A 25,664-nucleotide genomic window follows, 5' to 3' on the forward strand; every position below is an offset into this window, starting at 1 on the left:
AAGGTGTTTTTTTTGAGGTATATAACTTTAAGTTGGCATTACTGTTCGAGATGGCGACCGATTTAACAGCTGTCAAGTGATTTATTCTCAGTTTGGTTTGGGAATTTATCATGAATAGATTCACGCCTGAACAACGCTTGCAAATAGTGCAATTTTATCTCGAAAATAATGGTTCTGTGCGGAATACGTATCGCGCACTACCAATACCTCCTAGACTTTCTAGGAGGTTTTGGCACTACGTCCATTAGCGATGAAGCGCACTTCTGGTTGAATGGCTACGTCAACAAACAAAACTGCTGCATTTGGAGTGAAGCTAATCCTCAAGTGTATGTCGAAACACCGTTACATCCAGAAAAACTGACTGTTTGGTGCGCTTTATGGGCTGGTGAAATCATTGGTCCGTACTTCTTCAACAACGATGATGGCCAGAACGTTACAGTCACTGGTGATCGGTATAGAGCCATGATCACTAACTTTTTCATTCCTGAATTGAACAACCATGATGTCCAGGAGCTGTGGTTCCAACAAGACGGCGCAACTTGTCACACAGCTCGTGCCACAATCGATTTATTTAAAGACAAGTTTGGTGACCGTCTGATTTCACGTTTTGGACCTGTGAATTGGCCTCCAAGATCTTGTGATTTAACACCGCTAGACTACTTTCCGTGGGGGTATGTAAAGTCATTGGTCTATGCGGATAAGCCACAAACCCTTGACCATTTGGAAGACAACATTCGCCGTGTTATTGCCGATATACGGACACAAATGTTGGAAAAAGTCATCGAAAATTGGACGTCCAGATTGGACTACATCCGAGCCAGCCGTGGCGGTCACATGCCAGAAATCCTATTTAAAATGTAATGCCACAAGATTTTCTTGCAGATAAATAAAATTCATGTCAATCGAAAAACCCCTCGTTGTTTTATTGCAATTTAAAGTTTTATAGCTCTAAAAAAACACCCTTTATAAGAAGAAATATTGTAATTTTGAGCCTGAAATTTTTTTATTTTTGTTTCCGATACTTAATAATACAATATAGGTAGTCCAATCTTCAAAATATTTGCGAAAAAAATCAAACTATACATCGTTTTTTATCCAACTAGATTAATATCTCCCCCGTAAATTTGATTAGATTTTTTCAATCACTAATATATAATTTTTTTTTTCATTCCATCGAAATGTGATAAACCATACTCACTATTGTAATATTTCGATCTCTTAAGTTTACTATTGGATTTTCCCATATTTCCTTCAGGTACTAACAAAATCACATGCCGAACTCAACACTTCGCAAAAACCTCAGCTCACTTTTCACAGCCACAAAAAAGAATAAAGCCTGGAACTTAAGAACGAATTTGTCACAAAAGAATCCTTGGAACACATTATTATTGTTTCTGTGTTATTTCTACCGCATTTGACATCCACTTGCAACTCTTGAAAGGTTCACGTGGAACAATATATACGGGGTACGCACAACAAATATTAGCAGTTGGTTTATCATCTTTCAACATTGGTGGTATTTTTAAGAAAGATCCTATAACTGGTGAGAAAATGTTAAAACAATTTGAGATTTGTGGAAAGATTTTTTAAAAGCAATTTGTTCTTTTCATTCGTTTTGAGAAAAAAATTATGGAGATTTGTAAAGAATAACAAAGCGACAAACCAGCTACAAATGCTTTTAAAGGTATGTAAATATGCATGAGCTCAAAAGGGCGCTGACAAGGATACTGATTTATGAGATCCTAGCGAAGATAATAGGAAAACGGAATGAACAAGTTGATTCATAGGCAGGTATTGTTTAAAAAAAAAATTAAAGTTGAAAATGTTGGGTTAGATAAGAATTCCGTAGGCTTCATAGTTTTTTGAGATTTGTTCTACATACAGTGAAATTTAATACTCTTAGTCTAAATCACAGAATTTATTGTTTAGTAGACACTATAAATCTTTACCTTCGAAACGTGCTGAAAGAATATAGGGAGCGAATGGGCAGAAAAAGGGAGGAAATAAAGTAGGTAGCTTTTAACAACTTAGTAGCTAGAGAATACAACACGCAATAAAAACTTTGACTTGGATTCAACACGTTAAGAGGAATGTTGATATTCAGATTAGATTGATAAGGTCAGGATAAAGCAGTGTTATTCCATCATCTCAAAAGACTTATTATATAATTAATCAAATTCTATTGAATTGAAAAGCAGTTTTTATCATAGATCAATTCAAACATTATTTAGATGAGATAAAAATAATTTGAGATCGAAACTTTATTATAGGTCGTATTGAAAGGAATAAGACATGGAAATTCAATGAAATATTTGAGTTTTTTATGATAATACGGCTCATTTCTTTAGTTTTGACGCAATATTGCAAAAAAATTTCTCCTGAATATACATTTTCCTAAAATTTTCTCCAAGACATTCTGTATCGTTCTATCAACCACCAAGACGTTCAAAATACCTTCCAGCAAGCGCACAAGCAAATATTTCCGTTTCAGATAATCCTGGACGCTAGGGGTGAACCCTGCAGAACCCCCCTAGAGCTACAAGGGCTGTCAGCAAAACTGACACACTAATGCAAAATACAAACAACACCTCCAACAACCTTGCACACTCACTTTCTCGCAAATCCCTGAAGATGAACGTTTCGAATCACTCCCGAAATCCCGATTTATGCGTGTTTCCGCCCGGCGCGCTTTCTGACGTCTACAGGGTGAGCCAAGAACATGCCGAGCCTCCGAAAAAGTCACCTCGACTTCGTTCGAGTCGTCGTGAGACTGTTTACCCAAGGAGATTCTTCTACGGGACCATTTGAATGACGGAAAGCACCGGAACCTTCGGCCAGCACGATTCCTGGGAATATCGGAGGCGAAACGATGAACGTCATTGTTGTGGGAAGGTCGGTGAGTGCGTTTACGCGCGAACGACGTGAAGAACTGTTTTTTTTTTTACCTGGGGTTTGGGTGATTTTTTTGGTGGCACTGTTCGTTTATTGTGTAATATTTTGCACGGGAATGAGAGAGATTTGTTGTATTAATGAATAAACTTATTATTATTATTATTATTATTATTATTTAACGTTTTGGGGTATTTGTGGCAGGTTCTTAAGCTGCCAATAGAAGTGTAATTGACTGCGAAGTACCAATTGTGATGGGTAAAGATTTCATTTAGGTCAAAAGACTTTGATGCTTATCTTCATAGATCTTATTCATTTCTTCATATGGAATATAATAGTATGCTTAATCATCTCTAGGAATTTATAGTTTAAGAGATGATTAGGAAGGAATTTGAAAATTGAGAAAATTTGAAAATAATACATAAATTCCGCATAAACTTTCAACTTGATACATTTTTGATATACACATATTTATTTGTTAGCACAGAAACATAAATTCGATGGAAAAAAATTATTGTGAACGATTTTCCAATAAGATAATCATCTGTATTTTCGAATAAGTAAGGTCCAATCACACCACCATCCCAAAAATAGCACCAAACAGTGACATGTTGAGGATGGCTTTTAAACAATCATTCTTGGATTTTCCAAGCACAAAATGCAACAATTTTGCTTATTGACGTAGCCTTCAAGGTGAAAAAGGGCCTCATAAATGAAGATGATTTCTCGGCTGAAAATTTTAAGCCTTAAGACCTGAGTCCTTATGCAAAGTACAATGATATGTCGTTTGTGGAAGGCCGAATTCCCAAGATCGACAATCGACAATCCTGAGTTTTTGTCAACACTATGGTCTACAGCAGCAATATTCTCAGTCTTGAGAGAAACACGCGGTTTTGATTCTTCACATTACTTACTTGTCCTAACAGATCAAATTTTTCCACCAAATTCCGCTTTTCTCGACAGAGAAAGGGCTTCACAACGACCCAAAAGTGCTTTAGTTTCGCAAACAGTGATTGCACATTTTGCACCATTTTCGTAGTGAATTTTTACAATTTTAGTGCATTGTTGAAGAAGATATAGTTCTATTTTTAGTAATGGCATAGTTTTTACTTGTGAAATATCAAAAGATGACATCTTCAAAAGGAACACCAACCAAGATATCGAGGTATTCAAAATGAAACCTCATATTGGAAAACCCTTTAGTAAATTATTGGTGTATATATTACAGTAAAGGGCCCAGAATGGTTCCTTGTGGAACACCATTCTCAACGTGTTTCGGCTCATATGTTTCCATTATTTTCAGTGCTGGTTATTTATTGAGTTCAATCAGCCAAATGACATCGAATAATAACAATATACCAAAACCGTGGGAACCCAACACAGATCTCGAAGGGTCGAGCATAAACAAGACATCCGAGGTGATACAGTAAGTCAACATGCCTTTCAGCGATTGCATAGTAGATCAGTCAAAACGACGAACGTGGTCTCAAGCTTGATTCAAAGTACACACAACACGACCACTCTTTCTCTGTTAGCATTTGTAAAGAGTGCAGGTTCTGGAAACTGATGTGGTGCAATGGAGGAATTCGAACCACACAGCTTTTTTGTCGTACGATGATGATAATTCCGGTCGAGATATATAATATGACAACGGGCCATTGAGTCAACGGGATAGTCATTTTCAGATGACGACAAGTCTCACTTGGAAGTGATAATTTAGAATTGCAGGTATGCATGTTTGTTCTAGGTCAACTGTTCGTTTGGGTTTTGTACTCACATAGATTAACGGAATTTTAACAATCAAATGATGATGAATTTGACCAAGCGCCCGAAAGCTCTTGACTTCACATAAGTGCTTCGATAATTTCTTGTAAATGGAAAATATACCCTTATCTTACGACTTCATATACTAACTGACAAAGAAACTGCAACACCCAGAAGGAGCTGTTTGAATTTTAATTTTTAATAGTATAGCAAGGAGTAAATGATTGAATTTGGAGAAAAAAATCGTGAAGGTTGTTTCATGTAAACATTTTTTCTTACTTAAATAGTGTAGTCATATTTTGCAAGTTTTTTAAATTTTACAACAAACCAGCTGTTCGAAGAGATCCAAAGTCGATATTTTGTTCTTGTTAAAATGCATAGAGCACGTGTACGCGGAATTTATCGCCAGCTAAGTGAATTTGAAGAAGGTCGAATTATTGGTCTACGGGAGGCGGGGTTGTCATTTCGATAAATCGCTTACCGTAAGAACAGAAATCCAACTACTGTTATGAGATGTTGTCAAGCGTGTTTTAATAATGCCCAAAATCGAAGAAGAGTAGGCACCGGACGTCGAAGGGGCACAAATGAAGTTCAAGATCGACGTCTAAGACTTAAGACCATTAGAGACCGATTTGCGAAAACTCGATCTTTGGCTGATGGGTGGTTAGAGGCCATCCTGCCCGAACGGTTTACCTCCGGATAAGGTCTTTTGGACTGCAGCATTATCGACCCCATCTTGTGTTACCTCTGACGGTTGAGCATCGCTGGCAACGATTACAGTGGTGCAGAGAACGTCAACATTGGGATGTGGAATGGCATCAGGACGTCTTTTCTGATGAATCTCGATTCTCCTTGGGTGCACATGATGACCGATGAAGAGTTAGACGACGTTGGGGAGAAAGACGTGAACCTCAGTTTTATGTTGAGCGTCAGGTACACTGAACTGTAGGCGTTATAGTATGGGGTGCTATTGCACATGCAAGTAGGTCACCTTAAGTCTTTATTCGAGGTAACATGACAGCGCTGCGTTACCTTCAAGAAATAGTGGAGCCATATGTTCTCCCTTACCTAAACCGGCTCGAGAATTCAATATTTCAGCTGAATAATGCCTGATCTCATGTTGCCAGATTTAGTTTGAACATTTTCCAAGCAACCATGCGAATCTTTTGCCATGGCCGTTCAGATCCCCCAATCTTTCGCCCATAGAGCATGTTTGGGACATTATGGGTAGAGGGCTTGGAAATTTACCTCAGCCCCCACGGACTTTGGCGGCTCTGAGACATGAAGTACAGGTAGCTTGAGATAGTATCCCTCAAGAAGAAATAGACTATCTTATTGCATCAATGCCGAGACGTGTTGGGGAGTGTATAGACAATCGTGGTGGACAAACACATTATTAACAAATTTATTGAAAAAAAATTGAAAACCCTTCGTTTTTTCTCAAAATTTCAATCATTCACTCCTTGCTATACTGTCTATATTTCACCAAAAAAAATTAAAATTTGAACAGCTCCTTCTGGGTGTTGCAGTTTCTTTGTCAGTTAGTATATAAACCAAATCGAGTATGCATCGATTGTTCATACAGATGATTAAAGTCCTCTATAGAGAAAAATGATTCCTGGACTCACAGAAGATATACAGGGTGAGTCCAAAGATATCAAGTTCTTCAGTGATTTCCAAAAATTGGAGGTGGAACTTGCTTTTGGTTTATATATTCAAAAAAGTTTCTTCACAATGGCCATTTGAAATTTTTGAAAAGTGATTTTGAGCACCCTATATAATCTAAACGGTTGATGAATTTAGAGCGGTGATCCAATAAAGACATTTAATCAGCATCATGAGTTCTACAACATATGAAAATTCGATGCGGGGTCCTATCCACTAATTTATCTTGACTTTTTTTGTCCCCACTCTGTATATAAACGACAGGTTTGTTCCTCTCCGTTTCTATCCCACCGCAGAACCGCCATAATCATTAGTGCCGAACTATAAAACAATAAAAATCGGCATTCGATCCTTCGTGAAAATAAAGTTTGCGTCATTCTTGGCTTGAATTATTCAAATTCGTGACATAACGCTGATACCAAGCGTGCGGGACCCAGGTGTTATAGAAGGACGCATATTTCCATATCGGAGACTTGTTTGCTTTGTCTGCCCCAAATATAAACATAGATTTCGTCGAAATCTAATACTTGTCGATGAACGTTCTGCTAGATTGCACCGATGCACAAATAATAAGGTGTTTTATTGTGTGTAGAACTTTCTAGAGCGTGCAAAACTAGTTCTTGGCATACAAAATGATATTTGGCCACCGAGAAGTCCTGATTTAGATCCTTTGGATCTTTTAATTTGATCGCGAATGAGGGACCTCTATTAGCAATGCTGAATTAAAGTCTAAATTTCTAATCCTCATCCCAAAAAATTTAAAATTGCCAATTTCCAAGAAGAGATTGTGAAAACATGAAAAATAATCTATATTTAAACTCGAAAAATCCGGTATTTCAGGAATTAGCAACATTTTGAAAGGTATATTGGACAAAATTATCATATTTTGAAGTCTAGAATCTAAAATTCAGAGACTGTATATTCTAAATGTATATTACCATTAATACAGGGTTGCTTTTTCAAGATTTCGACAAAAGTCAATTTTTAGTTTAAGGGGGATGAAAATTTGATGCAAATTTAATGAAAAAATGAGTTACTATGCAACATGAGTCCCACCAATTCGCTCCATTGTTATTCAATGCTAAAAATCTAGGTCACGAAGTTGAAAAAGTCATTGCCGATAAACTGTTCAACATAGATCGATATTGAAGAGTTTTCTATAGTAAAAAAAAATCAAATTATTCTTCTTCATTCTATCAAAATGAAATTAAACGAATACTCACTATTATAATGTTTCGTTTTCTTCGATTTACTATTAGATTTTCCCATACTTCCTTAGGCACCGACAACACTACATACCGAATTCAACACTTCAAAAATCTTAATACACTCATCACAGACACAAAAAAACCTGGAATATAAGAATGGAATTTGTTAAGCAAGGTATCGTTGGAACACCTGATTGGATCTGCCACAGTCAACATCCACTCGGTAATCTTGATGGTCCATTCAGGAGAATATTCATTCATATACCGAGAACGTCCGTTAAGTTAATCAACTATAAACTCTTGGTTGAAAAATGTTTTTCTCATATTAAATGAGTTCGGTTAAAAATTAGAGACTAGGTATTTAATATTGATCGGCTAAAATCGATAATCTGATCCAATTATTTCAACTCTGAGTAATTCAGGATGAAATATGAGCATTTCCAAAAAAAGCACTGTTTTGGATAAACAATTTAGCCATTTTTAAACGTTGGTGAAGAGTGTATCTTTCCACGATTCAATGGCATAACCTCAGAGTAATAAACATAGATAGAGGGAGCATATGTCATTTTCAGTAAGTAAATTTTGCCCCCAACATGAACTATCAAATTCGACAAGAAGCGCGCGGAAATGAAAACATATCAGTGATACGATATTTCACTCAATTCGCGAGTTTCTCCACATAGAACGTACTTCTTATGACCCATAGTGATTCAACATTTCATATTAACTCGAAATATATTGAAATAAATACCTAAATACATCAGAAATTTAGAAAACAAGTTTCAAGCGCGCCAAACGACGTGAAACAACCGATGACACTAGGAGAGCAAAAGTTGCCAAACCTTGGATTTCAGCAGGTAGATACAGAAAATAATAAATACTCTGCTTATTATAAATTCGACAATTAGGAAAAGTATCGGATTTCATATATTCAAATTTGCTTATTTAATCTGAATCACTCAAATAAATATATTTCATTCAATATAATATACATTCATAACGATATAGTAAAATTGTGGATTTAAAAATATATCACAATCCGACAACCTAACCTAACCATGTTGGGGACATGTAAAAAATGCGTATACTTCCTCTATCTTGCTTATTACTCTATGGGCATAACCTACTGAACACAAATGACATAAGAAAAGTCATGAATAATTCATTTTTTTTCATTGTATCGTTCAGGATAAAGTGAGAAATATATTTATCTAAATGTATATAAAATGGAGAGTAGATCAAATATCCTTTCAATTTCAGTTCATTCTAGGTCCCATCTCAAATTTCAACCCGAAATCCTTGTCAATCAATATTTCGTAGTCTTAGCAAATGAATAAACCAAAACCCCTCGTATAATATATAATATTACCTATCCCCGCAAAAATCCTCCATCTTCGCCCATACCAAGATAATGCGAAATACCTATAAATAAGAAGAAAAAGGAGCCTTGATCTATGAATAAATCATGAGCGAAGAAACCGTTGCGAACGACAGCTCGATCTATAGGCTCGCCCGTAAATCAAGGTGTTTGATTCGCTGCACAGCATCATCGTCATAACCGTCGCGGTGCACGGATGCTGTGCACTCGTGGGCGCCAGAAAAAAAAACAGCTACCGTAAGAATTTCCCCTTTGAGGAGACAAACATCCATCTGTCCGATTCAATACTGCATTTCAACGCTTTTTAATACGCAAAAGCAGCACCTGGGTGTGCAAGCCAAGGTGCTCTATGGTCTAGGCTGGATGTCGTCGAACTGAAATCAAGATTGCCAGTCGCCAGATGTTATTGCTAACATTAATTTATAGGTAGAATAAGATTAGATTGAATATAGGGGCGGATTGACACGAAAGCAGTATTTTAGAATAAGAGGTTTCATTTTGAATAGACCGCTTCTAGCAGGAGACAGCTGTCATATTTTGACATTTGACGAGTAAAAACTACGCTATTACTGAAAATGGATCGAACCAAACCTCAACAACCCATTGAAATTGTTATAGGGTTTCATCAAGCCAAGTAGCTTGACATTTTAACCAACTACTTTACTTGAAAATCAAGCTCGTGAAAAATTACATACTTAAGCTTGGCTTGACTTTAGATATTTATTGCTTGACTTCATATCAAGCTACTTGATATTACTTGAGATTGATATGCACGCGTCGCACGGCATATATTTCTGCAAGCTCGTGCGCGCTTAGACTAAATAAGGGGATTCCTCGAGCGCCGAGAGACTGAAGCATTCGCCAGTGTGACTTTATTAGTAGTTTTCTCACATTTCTATGAAATCTATTGGTCGATTTTGGTAGTTTCAGAAATATCTTTCCAAACTAGGCCAAAATGGCCAAGGATTTTTTATCAACGCCGGCATCTTCAGCTCCTGTTGGAAGACAATTTTCCAGAGCTGCTCTTACAGTTAAAAAATCCGCAATAGGTTAGGTGACAAATTTATAGAATGCATCCAGGATCTTAGGAATGGAAAATTATGAAATCAAATGAAGCCTGGAGGTTTCTCAATATTAGAAATTAAATTTTTTTATTTTTTTTCATTTTGTTATGATTTATAGTGATTTAATTCATGTTTCTATTTCAAAAAAGTTGATAATATCGGTTCTTTTATACAATGAGTTCAATAAATAAAAGTCTTTCTTTCAAGGTTCCTTCTCATTCCATAATTTTTTTATTGATGTGACACTACACAATAAAACATGATACTTGATAAGTTAAGACTTGACTTGAGATTGAAAAACTACTAATTGACTTGAGCTTGACTTGAAATCAAGTCAAGCTCAAGCTTGAAAATCAATCCAAGCCGTGAATCCCTGAAGATAAGGTCTGTACCAATTCTCCCCAATCTATTTTTTTTGCTTTCAAAATGAAACCTTTTATTGAAAAATCCATCTATGGAGTATAATTTCTCCTTCAACTTTTTATGCACACCTCGTATAATATGCAAAATATCGATACCCCGTTCAAATGTCAATAAAATGTTGACGTCAGTGTTGTACAGCAGTGTTTTCGTCGACCGACTTCATTTTACGATGTAGAGGTCAACAACGTTCTCTGAAGGAATATCTATACTTAGAATAATACAAAACGAAGTATTAATTCATACACACTTTTCGTGACAATTATTGTTATTTAATATGGAGCGATTGTATTCGTTCGGATAAGATTCCATGCGAGTTCTGTAATTCGATTCGTAAGAAAGAAAACAATATGACCATTTATTGTTCATCTAACGAAAAAAAAAACTGGATGACATATATAAGACTCCCTCTTGCGGAATTTTCCTATAACTAAAGAGGGATGCTTTTGGTTTGTGATATGAAGGGTGTTTTTTTTCGAAGTATATAACTTTAAGTTGGCATTATTGTTCGAGATGGCGACCGATTTAACAGCTGTCAAGTGATTTATTCTCAGTTTGGTTTGGCAATTCATCATGAATAGACTCACGTCTGAACAACGCTTGCAAATAGTGCAATTTCATTTCGAAAATAATGGTTCTGTGCAGAATACGTATCGCGCACTACGTCCATTTTAGCGATGAAGCGCACTTCTGGTTGAATGGCTACGTCAACAAACAAAACTGCCGCATTTGGAGTGAAGCTAATCCTCGAGTGTATGTCGAAACACCGTTACATCCAGAAAAACTGACTGTTTGGTGTGCTTTATGGGGTGGTGGAATCATTGGTCTGTACTTCTTCAAAAACGATGATGGCCAGAACGTTACAGTCAATGGTGATCGGTATAGAGCCATGATTATTAACTTTTTCATTCCTGAATTGAACAACCATGATGTCCAGGAGCTGTGGTGCCAACAAGACGGCGCAACATGTCACACAGCTCGTGCCACAATCGATTTATTGAAAGACACGTATGGTGACCGCCTAATTTCACGTTTTGGACCTGTGAATTGGCCTCCAAGATCTTGTGATTTAACACCGCTAGACTACATTCTGTGGGGCTATGTAAAGTCATTGGTCTATGCGGATAAGTCACAAACCCTTGACCATTTGGAAGACTACATTCGCCGTGTTATTGCCGATATACGGCCACAAATGTTGGAAAAAGTCATCGAAAATTGGACGTCCAGATTGGACTACATCCGAGCCAGCCGTGGCGGTCATATGCCAGAGATCATATTTAAAATGTTATGCCACAAGATTATCTTGCGGATAAATAAAATTCATCTCAATCGAATAATCCATCGTTGTTTTATTGCAATTTAAAGTTCTATAGCTGTAAAAAAAAACACCCTTTATAATGTAAAAACTTCTCATAATACGATTTTGAGTATACCTTTGAAATTTGAAGAGAAAAATTGATGATTTATAAGTACGAAATAAGAAAAATGCTCCAAAACTAACACAAAAATGAACTTATACTTTCACATAGTTCCCTTATCGACCGGTACAGCGCTGACATCGTTAATTCAGTCGCCTGCTCTTTCATTTTTCCGTTCGATCTTCAGGTAGAAGTATAATAATTGAATTTACCGGTGAACCTTTTGATTAGGGCTGCTTTGGGATCAAACGCAAGTGGATGTTGATTGGCAATTAAAAAGTTATATCAGAAAGAAAATTACTTTCTTTCCGAGTGCTTCCAAGCCAGGGAAATTTTGATTGGTTCTGGATTAGGGTTAGATACTTCATCGGATAGGCATTGAGAGATATTGAGAAATATGTGGTTCGTCTAGTGACGTAAAATTCTGAGTAGATGTTAGTGTTACCAACCGAAAAAGTTGAAATCTTGAATAAACATAACTTTGCTAACTTTATCAGCACCAGAGGGATGTTTACCTAATGATTAAATTTTATGTTGAATATAGGTATAAGTCACAAATAGGATTAACCGAATCATTCATACATTGCTTTAGAATGGTGAATAATTTTGAATAAACAGGCTGTTTGTAAGAAATAAAACATCGAAAACTACATTTCATTTCATAGAAGTAATTTAATATTGATCGTTTTAAATTTGATGTGTCAATACTGAGCCTTCAAAATCAATTGATCTAGCTGAACAGATGCAGTATTTAATTCACATTCTCATTGATTATCGACAATATAAATTTTTGTAATCGTTCGAAGAAAACATTTTTTTTCCCCAAAAATTTTCACAGTTTACGCTTTAGAATGTGTAGAATCCAAAAATGGCTGAAAAATCCACCTGTTGGCCTCTCAGAGCATATTTTGAAAATTTAAAGTAACCGTGTAATTCTAATTTCAAATTGGAATTGTTGTTTTTCATCCTTTAAAATTGATGGATCGAGTTCCAGACCAAATTTTTATACTGATAGCCTTTAATATATTTGGTTTTTGGGTTCAATACATTCCATAATGTGAATTGTAAGAAATTTAGGGGATTAAAAACATTATTTTCTTCAAAGATTTCAATAGACTCAATTAGTAACACTATTACAAACAATTGCTATTAATATCAGATCCGTCAATGATGAAGTTGAAAATCAAAGTACTAAAAACCTAAGAAATATCTAAGATTTTATGGAAATTGGTATATAAGTGATCATTTATAGCCCGGAAAATGCGTTTTTTGTTTACTGTGAACCTTCAAAACACTTTATGTTTTAATTTTGAATATTGCACACTTCCTATTTCATAAAAAAACATTATGAAGCAGGCATAATAAAAATGCATTTATTTATACCATTCATTTGGTTTCAAATTTCTATGATTCGCTCGATAACGCGAATTTGCGTAAAATTCGCAAAGAAGGCTTAAAAAACGTCACGTCTCGATTTCCACACATTTCTCAAGACCAAACAACACCAATATTTACCAATTCACACTCAACGGCACTACCAACACACCGCAAATTAACATCACATCACCAACAACTCACATTATCAAAATTGCACCGAAGGTACTCCAAAAAAATTTTCCTCGTGGAAACCGTGGAAAACCGCAGGATACTAGATATTTTCGCGAGCGACTATCTGGTCGATTCGCGCGACGAAATCAAAGCGGCCAGGCGGACAAATATCGTTCGACTGAAACGCGATTTTAATTTCAATGTTAGACGATCATATCGTCGTCGTATAAGCGGGAACAGATACCGAGAAGCAGTCAACAGTTGTGAGTTTGAAGTTTGTGAAAAGTCGGACTACACCTCCGCTTTCTAGATGTGTATCGCATTATTAGATGAAGTGTCTAGAAGTGGGTCAAGGGGTTGGTCACTTGAATTGAGGCAAGCCTCAAAAAGATGCAAATTTTAGGAGGATATTTGATTTTTGGAGCGTTTCATAATTCGTTCATTTAAATTTTTACAAATATGCTGCTCTATTTGGTAACACTACACGATAGTTCTTTTTTCTTCAAGTTCCCTTAAACTCAGCGTTGCGTAGAGGAGATTCTGCCCATTTCCATGATGCATTGGCAGGTGAAATCGACTCGTAGTTGGCCTATAGGACAATACTCTAATGTGTTTCTTCTCTTCAAATGACTTGTTTGAGCGTTCCTCTATTCAATTCAATGAAAACCTATCGAACGAAAAATAACCAAAGCTAGAAGGTCTTCTCATCGAAACGTTTCGTCTTATGTTGCCCACATGGACGACGCGTCCCATAAAGAATCTTCTCTATGCGAAGAGTAATTTTCCTGATGTCCATACCGTACACTTCTCTTCACCTATTCCTGGACTCCTCTTCGAGAAGCCTATTTGGGCGTCTCTCTCTTCAATACAATGAAAACCTATAGGACGAAGAACATCTACAGCTGGGACATCTGCTCATACAAACCCCTCGTCTAATTCAGCATCAATTTTAAATATTGCCGCCCACTTAGACGAAGCGTCGCGTAGAGAATATTTTCTACGTGAAGCTTTATTATGCCGATGTCCGTTAACTTCTCTCCACCTATTCCAAGCTATTAACGTGAAACATGGGTAGGCAAAATCGACTCGTAAGGCATACGAGCGTCAATTGATGTTCAAGAAACCTATCTGAGCGTCTCTATCCAATGCAATGAAAACCTATCGGATGAAGAACATTCACAGCTGGGATATCTTCTCATAGAAACCTCTCGGCTAATTGAGCGTCAAATTTGAATGTTGCCGCCCACATAGACGACGCATCGCGTAGAGAAGAATCCCTTTGCAAAACGTCATTTTGCTGATGTCCGACTTCTCTTCGACTATTCCTGGACATCTCCGTGAGACATCGGAAGGTGAATTCGATTCGTAGAGCATATGAGCGTCAATTGAAGCTTTTATTCTCTTCAACAAGCCTATATGAGCGTCTCTCTATTCAATGCAATGAAAACCTATCGGACGAAAAACATCCACATCTGGGAGGTCTTCTCATAGAGACACCTTGCCTAATTGAGCATCAACTTTGAAAGTTGCCGCCCACTTAGACGACGCGTCGCGTAGAGAACATTCTCTACGTGAAGCTTTATCATGCCGATGTCTATTAACTTGTCTACACCCATTCCAGGCATTCCCGTGAGACACCTGCAGCCCAAATCGACTCATACTTGCTCTGTAGAGAAACGAGCGTCAACTGATGCGTTTACACTCTATATTTCTAAAATCTTCTTTTCGCGATGAATCTCATGCAAAAATCACTTTTAGCTTCTAGAGCCTTTTCGGATAAGTCACCTGACTGAGAATATATTCCTTCTCGATGTAAGATAGTAGTATTATATCACTGAGTATATCAACCGAATATCTTGACATATTTCATGTAACTCTGCCTGATATGTTGCACTTCTCACACGGAGGAAGGGTGTTCAGAACTTTGAAAGCTCCAAGTTCACCGTCTAAAGACTTCATGCTCTAGTTTCCAAGTCTGCGCTGGCGAGTTGAAACGTCGATTCTCACTTAAAAGTTTCGAAACCAATAAATGACAGTAACATTCCATTTGTATGGGAATTTTTACACGTGCAAAACTCATTGCGAGACTGTACTATTGATGCGAAATAACTTGTTTGAAGCAACTTCGCGATATTTCACGTGTAAGTTCAAATAAAATGTCAAATAATATGTTTTTTTTTCAAATGAGGAAATTTCCTCACATGAAACGCTCTATATTATGTGTGATGAAACTGTATTCATTCTAATTGTTTCATCTTGCATAGTTCTCAGGAAAAATTTTTTTATTATGAAATATAAAATTGGAACACTCAAAAATAGTTGGCAAACTTGTTTTTCTTGTTATTAATTCTCTTCTCTACTATTTATTTTTAATCTTCTGTTATGGAGTTCATTGAAAATAGAAAAATTTGAGAGAATCTGTGGTCAATATTATTTAGATCTCCTGAAAAATCAGAAAAAAGAGCAATTCCAGATCATTCAAGATGAACAAAAACAACAAAGTTTCAATGATATTGATAAACATTAATTCGCAGGAGTAATCAGTCTTAATTGACTTGATTGAGTATTTGGTTAATAAGTAATTAAGATTAGTTAATTCCCATGTTATGTTAATTTAATTATTCAACTCTACATAACTCGGTATACCTTGAAGTCATCCTAGCTTCCTTGTGTATAAATTGACAATACAAAAAAAAATTATTTGATATTAATTACTTTCCTGCTGGTAATATAAACATCACGAACAAATGCCAAACTGAGAATATATACGAGGGATGATAAAAAATTTCTAGTTAGATATTCCACTAGAAAACATTCAAATTATTGTTCAACTTCCATTGAATCCACGGCTCGTATTGCAGTAAAATGTAGTTAGATCACTAAGACGTCTTAGTTCATTGATGAAAATAGTTAGCATTGATTGAGTCAATTGAACATTGCCTTGAGATTATCAACTCGTGTATCTATCAGGATTTATTGGTTGTTGAATTACTCCACTGAATGCCAAAACCTTTTGCAATGTGATCAATATTTCACTTGAAGGAATTCGAATAACCTTCATTTTATATTATTGCGAATTTGTGTTTTTGCCCTGAAGGTACTCTATTAAAGATCAGTGAGAAGTATAACATCAGATCAGGAGTAGGTTATTGCCCTTTAATTTTTGAACGTTTGTTCTCGTTACAATGTTTGTATTTTTCGAATTATAAGCCAGATATTTTCTTCAAAGCTCTTCTCCAATTGCTACCTTTGAAATAGTCCGACAACTCGAACGTCCTCTGCTGGACTATCAGCTAAAATCGAATAGCGCAATCGGATAACAGGTTTCCTTCGGCTCAAACACGACTTAGAAATCATATGCCATGCAAGGCATTCATCTGAATATGAACCGTTTCCTGGGTAACTCGACTTTATTGAAATTGTTTTCAATTTACCAAGAGGCAGAGGTTATAATCGACCATAATGACGTCACGATCGGATAGGTACCAGTAAAATATCGGGAGGTAATCTTGCGACTTATTGAAACGTTGATTGGATGTCTTCTGTCGGCGATTGAAAATTAAACTTAATTTCGAATCAACCGTGAAAAATGAGGACTTACCTTCATCTAGGATCCCACATGAAGGGGATAGTAAAGGGTGTTTTTTTAGAGCTATAGAACCTTAAATTGCAATAAAACAACGATGGATCATTCGATTGACATGAATTTTATTTATCCGTAAGATAATCTTGTGCCATTACATTTTAAATATGGTTTCTGGCATATGACCGCTACGGCTGGTTCGGATGTAGTCCAATCTGGACGTTCAATTTTCGATGACTTCTTCCAACATTTGTGGCCGTATTATCGGCAATAACACCGCGAATGTTGTCTTCCAAATGGTCAAGGGTTTGTGGCTTATCCGCATAGACCAAGGACTTTACACAGCCCCACAGAAAGTAGTCTAGCGATGTTAAATCACAAGATCTTGGAGGCCAATTCACAGGTCCAAAACGTGAAATTAGGCGGTCACCAAACGTGTCTTTCAATGAATCGATTGTGGCACGAGCTGTGTGACATGTTGCGCTGTCTTGTTGGAGCCACAGCTCCTGGACATCATGGTTGTTCAATTCAGGAATGAAAAAGTTAGTAATCATGGCTCTATACCGATCACCATTGACTGTAAGGTTCTGGCCATCATCGTTCTTGAAGAAGTACGGACCAATGATTCCACTAGCCCATAAAGCGCACCAAACAGTCAGTTTTTCTGGATGTAACAGTGTTTCGACATACACTTGAGGATTAGCTTCACAATGCGACAGTTTTGTTTGTTGACGTAGCCATTCATCGAGAAGTGCGCTTCATCGCTAATGGACGTAGTGCGCGATACGTATTCCGCACAGAACCATTATTTTCGAAATGAAATTGCACTATTTGCAAGCGTTGTTCAGGCGTGAGTCTATTCATAATGAATTGGAAAACCAAACTGAGAATTAATCACTTGACAGCTGTTGAATCGGTCGCCATCTTGAACAGTAATACCAATTTAAAGTTATATACCTCGAAAAAAACACCCGTTACATACTATATGTATACTAACAATCGTTCATTTAATTTTGTGGTCAAGAGCTCTGTAAAGTAGATTTTCGTGATTACAAGTAGCACTCAGCTTGTACCATATCACTAACATTTGTTTACATACTTCAAATCTGGAAATAGACTAAGCGCTACTTGTAATCACAGAAAACCAACTCTAATTTCTCCACAGCACTCTTGACCACGAATTCACCTCAGATATCAGTATCAAAAACTTTCGGACACCCCTCGTACGTTTGCCAATAAACCCACTACCCGACAGAACTAACCCAGATAAAACTCCCATAATATTTTATATTCCTAACGAAACAATGGATATTGAGACACGTTCTGTACAATTACGTAACCCAGTTCGAAGAATAACATTGTAGTCGTTCAAAACGAAAAATAAAAAAAAAGTTAGAAAGCGTTGCAATGTAGATCTCTGCGTCAAGCATACACAAACATACATTTCAGGAGAAGATCAAATAGATAGCTCTATTTGACCGATCTCAGGATGTTTGCATAGGGGACATCTAGCGGTGACGCGGTTACTAGGACGTATATGGCAGATTCTCACGTGATGCGTTTGTGTTTTTTTTTCCGCTTCGTCGTTCGTGTGTAATCGGAGAATATTTATGGTCGCATTTGTGCAACGGAACCCTGGAATATCTTGTGAAACTCGATATTATAGCGCTAATCGAATACTCCTGTAGTTTGTGTATGTTAGAAGACGTTTCTGTTATCTGCCGTGTTCGAAGGATAGATAAGCGCTTGAAAGGGTCCATTCTGATGTAGAATACTTGAAGTTTGGCGGATATGCGGTTCTAGCAGAAATTATTCAGTGACATATGACAGAACATATGACAGAAGTTTTACAGATAAAAAGACAAATTTCATGTAACATAAATGATGCAGACCTAAAATCATCTGCTTTCCACGGCAAAAGACAAGATTATTTACCAGAAACTTAATTCTGCCAATGTTAGCACATGAGAGCTCAAAACTGCTAGCAAAACACTCAGATGTGATGCTAACTATCTTCGATTTTGAAGCAGCCTTTGAAATGATCATGGAATACCATTTCAGTGCAATAAACTTGGTAAACCGCTTAGATAAAAAGTCCTCCATATGGTATACCGATAGATCAAAATCAGAAAAAGGTACAGGTATAAGGGTATATGGGCCTAAAACGAGGATCTCCAGATCCCTGGGAAGCATTCTTTCCTACAAACCGAGACACTAGCTGTCTACACTTGCGCCCAAGAGAAAGAAATCTCAAAGGGGTGCTTATTTGCATCACTACGGACATCAAGGCAACACTCAGATCCCTGGAATCATATAGCCAGGGGTCTCTACTGACATAGGAGTGGCGTAATACCATAAAGCATCTGGTCATAGGCAATAAATTAACTCTACTATGGGTACCGAGGCATTGTAGTATTGAAGGAGATGAAAAAGCCGATGAAATTGAAAAAAGGGCAACAAGGTTGACACCTGTTGGTACTGAGCCCTTCTGTAGGCTTGGAAAAGACCAATATAAGGCAGTGATCCAACAATGGGAGTGGGACAATAGAAAAACCCCTCTAGAGGAATAACCTGATTCTTGCTCAGGCAAAGAAATTTGTGGTGCTTTCACTGACCTATACCAGAAGCTCCTGAAGCTACCACGAGCTGAGCTTCGGGTAATGGTGGGACTGCTGACAGGACACTAGCAGTGCGAATACCTTTTGTACCTCTTGGATAAGTCAGCAGATGAGATCTGCAGACTCTATGGAAAGCAGGTAGAAACAGCCGAACACATAGTGTGAAATGCCTGGAGCTGACTAGCCTAAGAACCACACATATGGGACTTCAGTTCTGGATGCTCACAAAGTAATAGCCAAGGCTCCTAAGGATGTCGTCGGTTTTGTTAACAGCATCGACGGCCTCCCTGGGTTTGTATGAATATGTTGGGTTCAGAACAAATGATCAACTTGGTCGCAGTTCCCAAAAGGCTAATAGAGCCGTATCGACCTCGATTCAGTGAAATAATAATAATAATAGCAAATGCGTTGAGAATCACTAACTCTAAAGGCCTGGCAGGTCAAAACGCATGTTGGTTGCACTAATAAGTAATTCATACTCAACTAACTACACATTGTGAAGAGAGGATCTCTATGCGAAGCGTCATTTTCTCTGATGAAACGAATGCATTGCATCAAAAATTGAGTTTATTAAACGGAGAGACGCCCACTAGTTGATGTAAAGAGAAAGGACGCGTCAGCTGACGCTTGGATTCTCTACAGTACAACCAAGATGTGTTTTGGCCTGCCGATGCCTCATGTACAGGAATGAATGGGCACTAGCTATACTTGATGCGTATACGACGACTGTTACGATAAGCAGTCATCGGCAAAAGGATGCTTGGCGTAGAGAATCTCCTATAACTGACGCGTCCCTTAAGTAAACGTGAATTAAGAACATATAGTTCTTCGATAGGTCAACCTTAATTGAGCGGAGACCCAACGAAAAGAGCTCTGCCAGTTGCTGCTACGATACTCTAAGGAGCATCTTCTTAGTTAACCTAAGGGTCAACTAAGAACCTTTTTGACCTGCCTTTTCGTTGAGCTTTTCACATGATGATTAAACTCAGCATGGTGCACTATTTAATATTAGTTACATCAAATCTGATGAAAATGAAAAAAGGATTCTCTACAGTGCAACCAAGATACGATTTGGCCTGCTAACGCATCACAAAAATGAACGAATATAATGGGCACTAGGTATTCTCGACGCATATACGACGATTGCCTTGATATTCGAGAAGTTATGGAAAAAGGAAAAAAAAAGAAATTTGAAGAAAATTTCAAATTCACCACTGATCTGGTACAATCTCTATCTTAGGACGACATGACAACAAAATAAAACATAAGAATTGAGCCCGTGAGCGTGCCAAAAAAGTTAAGTGGAAATTTCTTTTTAGATGAACGTCTACAAAGTCACTTACTCCAGCTCTTATTACAAATAAATATAAAGAACATTGCTACCGCGAGTACGCCTCGTACCAACTATATCATCTGGCGCCCGAATTAGCGTACCGCGGTACCCGCCACCATCGCAATAGATCTTACCAGATATGGCCAGGTCCTGCAGATTGTCGTGATGATAGAGACAGCCCAAGAGACCCCACGTCTGACGCGCCCTCACGTGCTGCCACGGGTCACGAACGCCACTGTCGCCGCTGCCGCTCCTTGAACAGGAAAGAACATCTTGTAAGTGGTTGTGGACTGGCCGCGTGAACTGAATATCAAGTGGTTCATGGTCTGTTACCGTGGTACGACTGGGAGCTTGGGAAAAAAGTAAAGTGATTAATTGGGAAAGGAAAGCAAAAGGAGAGAAAAGTTGGCTTGTTGGCAATGGATGGATAGGTGTTGGTAACACTGGGATCTACATTTCGAAAAGCAAGATGGAATGTGTATTTGGGTAACAGTTGGAAGGGTACAACTTTCTGAAATAGTCACAATAAATCACCAACCTCCTTTCAATTTGAAAGTGCATTTATGGATATGCCAAAAAAATTCAATATTACACTCAGAACTCTTTTGAAAGACTAAAAAAATCATATCGGCAATGATGAATGATGTTCTCATGTCTTTGGTTCTAAAGGGTGTTTTTTTTAGAGCTATAGAACTTTAAATTGCAATAAAACAACGATGGCTTATTCGATTGACATGAATTTCATTTATCCGCAAGATAATCTTGTGGCATTACATTTTGAATATGATTTCTGGCATATGACCGCCACGGCTGGCTCGGATGTAGTCCAATCTGGACGTCCAATTTTCGATGACTTTTTCCAACATTTGTGGCCGTATATCGGCAATAACACGGCGAATGTCGTCTTCCAAATGGTCAAGGGTTTGTGGCATATCCGCATGGACCAATGGCATTACATAGCCCCCACAGAAAGTAGTCTAGCGGTGTTAAATCACAAGATCGTGGAGGCCAATTCACAGGTCCAAAACGTGAAATTAGGCGGTCACCAAACGTGTCTTTCAATAAATCGATTGTGGCACAAGCTGTGTGACATGTTGCGCCGTCTTGTTGGAACTACAGCTCCTGGACATCATGGTTGTTCAATTCAGGAATGAAAAAGTTGGTAATCATGGCTCTATACCGATCACCATTGACTGTAACGTTCTGGCCATCATCGTTTTTGAAGAAGTACGGACCAACTATTCCACCAGCCCATAAAGCGCACCAAACAGTCAGTTTTTCTGGATGTAACGGTGTTGCGACATACACTTGAGGATAAGCTTCACTCCAAATGAGGCAGTTTTGTTTGTTGTCGTAGCCATTCAACCAGAAGTGCGCTTCATCGCTAAACAAAATAAAATGGACGTAGTGCGCGATACGTATTCCGCACAGAATCATTATTTTCGAAATAAAATTGCATTATTTGCGAGCGTTGTTCAGGCTTGAGTCTATTCATGATGAATTGCCAAACCAAATTGAGAATAAATCACTTAACAGCTGTTAAATCAGTCGCCATCTAGAACAGTAATGCCAACTTAAAGTTATATACCTCGAAAAAAAAACCCTATACAATAAAATATGGAACTTGGAGTTTGATGAATTTTCTCCGAATATAAATCAATGAAAACTCATGGTAATATTAAGATCAGCCCTCCAGCCGAAGACAAGCCTCTAACCCATACTCCAACTCCTAAACAAACTCATACACCCATTCGAAACACCTCGTGTTCCTGTCCATTCATAAAATAGTACCACGCGTGGGCGATCCCCAATCGAATAAGACCAAACGACACATTAAATCGGATTTTAATAACGCAGATTGAATTTCCAATCTTTGTCGTCGATCGGTTCATTCACCAGCCCTTTTTTTTCTCTCTTCGCCCACTCGTCGGTCTAGCGTAGAAAGTTGGGTTAACGACGCGTTTTTATAGCACCTCCGGTACCATTCGTAAGTGCCGCACATGTAGGTGGGCGTATTTTTGCATGGGAAATCATGAATCGAGCGTACGGGGCGCGATTGAAAAGAATAGAGAGGTGTGGGCGGTAATGAAGTTGCGCGCGAGCGGTGCACAAGTGGCCGTTCATTCATGAGTTTTTAAATTTGTGGTTGCGCTAAGTGTCCCACGTTGGGTGTCGTTTTGATTAAGAGTGTAGATGACGCAGCGAGAAGCTCGGTGGAACGTACCCACATGCGAATTGAAATTTATTGATTAGGTACTGTTTTGGGTGCTCGTTCTTTCATGCGCTTTTGGAAGCACATAACTGTATACAACTCCTGACTTCATGTCAGTACTTTCCTCATTTGCAAAGGGTTTTCCAATAAGAGGTTTCATATTTAAATTGAAAAAAAACTAGTATATCTTGGGAGAAATCAATGAATGTTTATTTAATCGTAAAAAGGAAAGTATGCCATAACCGATGGAAAACAATATCAGCCAAATGACCTCCACGGCTAAGATTGCAGTTCTTCATGAAATTTGGCATGACCAATTCGCACATTTGCAGCTGTAGCCTGATGTAACGGGTGTTTTTTTTCGGGGTATATAACTTTAAGTTGGCATTACTGTTCAAGATGGCGACCGATTTAACAGCTGTCAAGTGATTTATTCTCAGTTTGGTTTGGCAATTCATCGTGAATAGACTCACGCCTGAACAACGCTTGCAAATAGTGCAATTTTATTTCGAAAATAATGGTTCTGTGCGGAATACGTATGTCGAAACAACGTTACATCCAGAAAAACTAACTATTTAGTGCGCTTTATGGGCTGGTAGAATCATTGGTCCGTACTTCTTCAAAAACGATGATGGCCAGAACGTTACAGTCATTGGTGATCGGTATAGAGCCATGATTACTAACTTTTTCATTCCAGAATTGAACAACCATGATGTCCAGGAGCTGTGGTTCCAACAAGACGGCGCAAAATGTCACACAGCTCGTGCCACAATCGATTTATTGAAAGACACGTTTGGTGACCGCCTAATTTTACGTTTTGGACCTGTGAATTGGCCTCCAAGATCTTGTTATTTAACACCGCTAGACTACTTTCTGTGGGGCTATGTAAAGTCATTGGTCTATGCGGATGAGCCGCAAACCCTTGACTATTTGGAAGACAACATTCGCCGTGTTATTGCCGATATACGGCCACAAATGTTGGAAAAAGTCATCGAAAATTGGACGTCCAGATTGGACTTCATCCAAGCCAGCTGTGGCGGTCATATGCCAGAAATCATATTTAAAATGTAATGCCACAAGATTATCTTGCGGATAAATAAAATTCATGTCAATCGAATGATCCATCGTTGTTTTATTGCAATTTAAATTTCTATAGCTCTAAAAAAACACCCTTTAGAATTTTTGGTTTGTTGCAGTTTTGTTGAAACTGCTACCGATTTCGAAGAGAAAATTTCAAACAATTCTCTAGCAACCCTCAGCAAAATCTAAATTAATATGAAGATTCAGTTAGTGAGCTGTGATAAATATATTAATTATAAGTTTTGGTACTTATTTACCCAATCTGATGAGATTAATGACGATTTGATTAGCTGGTATAATCCTCGAAAAAAAGTAGGGGTACAAAAAATACTTTGTATCTCGAAAAAAAAAACGTTTGTGGGCCCATGTTTAAAGAACTTTTTTTTTTTAATTATCCAAGTTGAAATCTCAAGTCCGTTGGTTTTGCGGTCACATAAATATTCAATATTCTTCTCTAATTCTCGTTACGTTATTTGGTGTCATTCTACATGGAAATTTATATTCCAATCTTAATTTTGATATCAATAGGAACAGAAATTTGCGTAAGTTACGTAACTCTCTAGTCAGATTTAGCCCCTATAAGCTCAAATTTTTAGATACTTCCTTTCGAAAGTCATCTTACGACCGGGTCGGACGGACAGAATCGAATGTGACGATTGAATCGTCATCAGAGAGTCTGACCTCATCGTTTGAGACCACACCCGGCTTAAAATAAGCAAAATCCAGACTTTGTAACGATATGATAGACAAACCGCTTCGGGAAATAAGAGCTCAAAAAAAATAATAAATAAATAAAATAAACAACTCACATCTCCATCTCGAGTCCATCTGTCGCGCACAGACAACTGCACTGCACCGGGTCACGCACGCATAGAAATATTTTTGCGAAACCTTTCTCGCGAGAGATAACGCGTCAAGGGAGTCCAGCTTCCGATCTCACGTCGTCCGCAACGAGGTCTTGCAGATAGCTGCGGCGAATGTACCGAGAGTGGCATCATCATCAGCGAGTACCAGATCGAAGTACTGAAGACCGTTCCTACCAGTCCACTTCGAACGGGTGAAAAAGGCAAGACAGGACACTGGAGTGCTGGACTCTCTTAGGTCCTTAGTTCTTCTATTCATCTGACCTAAGATGAAACTGTTGTAGTCAACATAGTGTCCGTAAAGTATGGAACAAATTATTTTTCAGCTAAACAGACCATTTTAAGAAATAATCCTGAAACACATCGATTTTTCATTTTTTTTGAAGGAGATCCACATTTTATGTAGATTAGCGTTGGAAATGGATCAGAAAGTTGATAGAAACAACTCTCGACGAAAAAAGGCCTTTTTCGTTGCTTCCTAGATGACCACATAACTGTATATAAGTACATATGTGGTCTCTTAGGGTTCAATTGGGGCTTGAATGACGAGCGCTTACTTTACATCAGCGCTTCTCTTTTTTTTCGATATTCTGCTTGAATTTTCTATGGTTCTGACGTCAC

At 37.8% G+C, this 25,664-nt stretch overlaps 1 protein-coding gene across 7 annotated transcripts in view; it reads right to left on the minus strand.

Moving 5' to 3' along the window:
* Positions 1 to 25,280, minus strand: part of LOC123677347 (breast cancer anti-estrogen resistance protein 3 homolog) — a 78,532-nt gene extending 53,252 nt beyond the window's left edge. Inside the window, exons 1-2 of one of the 7 annotated variants that reach the window (XM_045613794.1) lie at positions 24,990 to 25,280; positions 21,023 to 21,238 (exon numbers count right to left, since the gene is read on the minus strand). In XM_045613794.1, coding sequence (XP_045469750.1) covers positions 21,023 to 21,238; positions 24,990 to 25,008 — 235 coding nt within the window. In that variant the 5' untranslated portion in view covers positions 25,009 to 25,280. Of the gene's footprint in view, positions 1 to 1,198; positions 1,481 to 2,611; positions 2,800 to 7,541; positions 7,670 to 13,321; positions 13,518 to 21,022; positions 21,239 to 24,989 lie in introns of those variants that run through there. The other 6 variants (XM_045613795.1, XM_045613797.1, XM_045613801.1 and 3 more) reach the window with 6 other exon arrangements.
* Positions 25,281 to 25,664: the final 384 nt, after the last annotated feature.

This window comes from Harmonia axyridis, chromosome 4 (assembly GCF_914767665.1).
Source record: "Harmonia axyridis chromosome 4, icHarAxyr1.1, whole genome shotgun sequence".
Taxonomy (NCBI): Eukaryota; Metazoa; Arthropoda; class Insecta; order Coleoptera; family Coccinellidae; genus Harmonia; species Harmonia axyridis.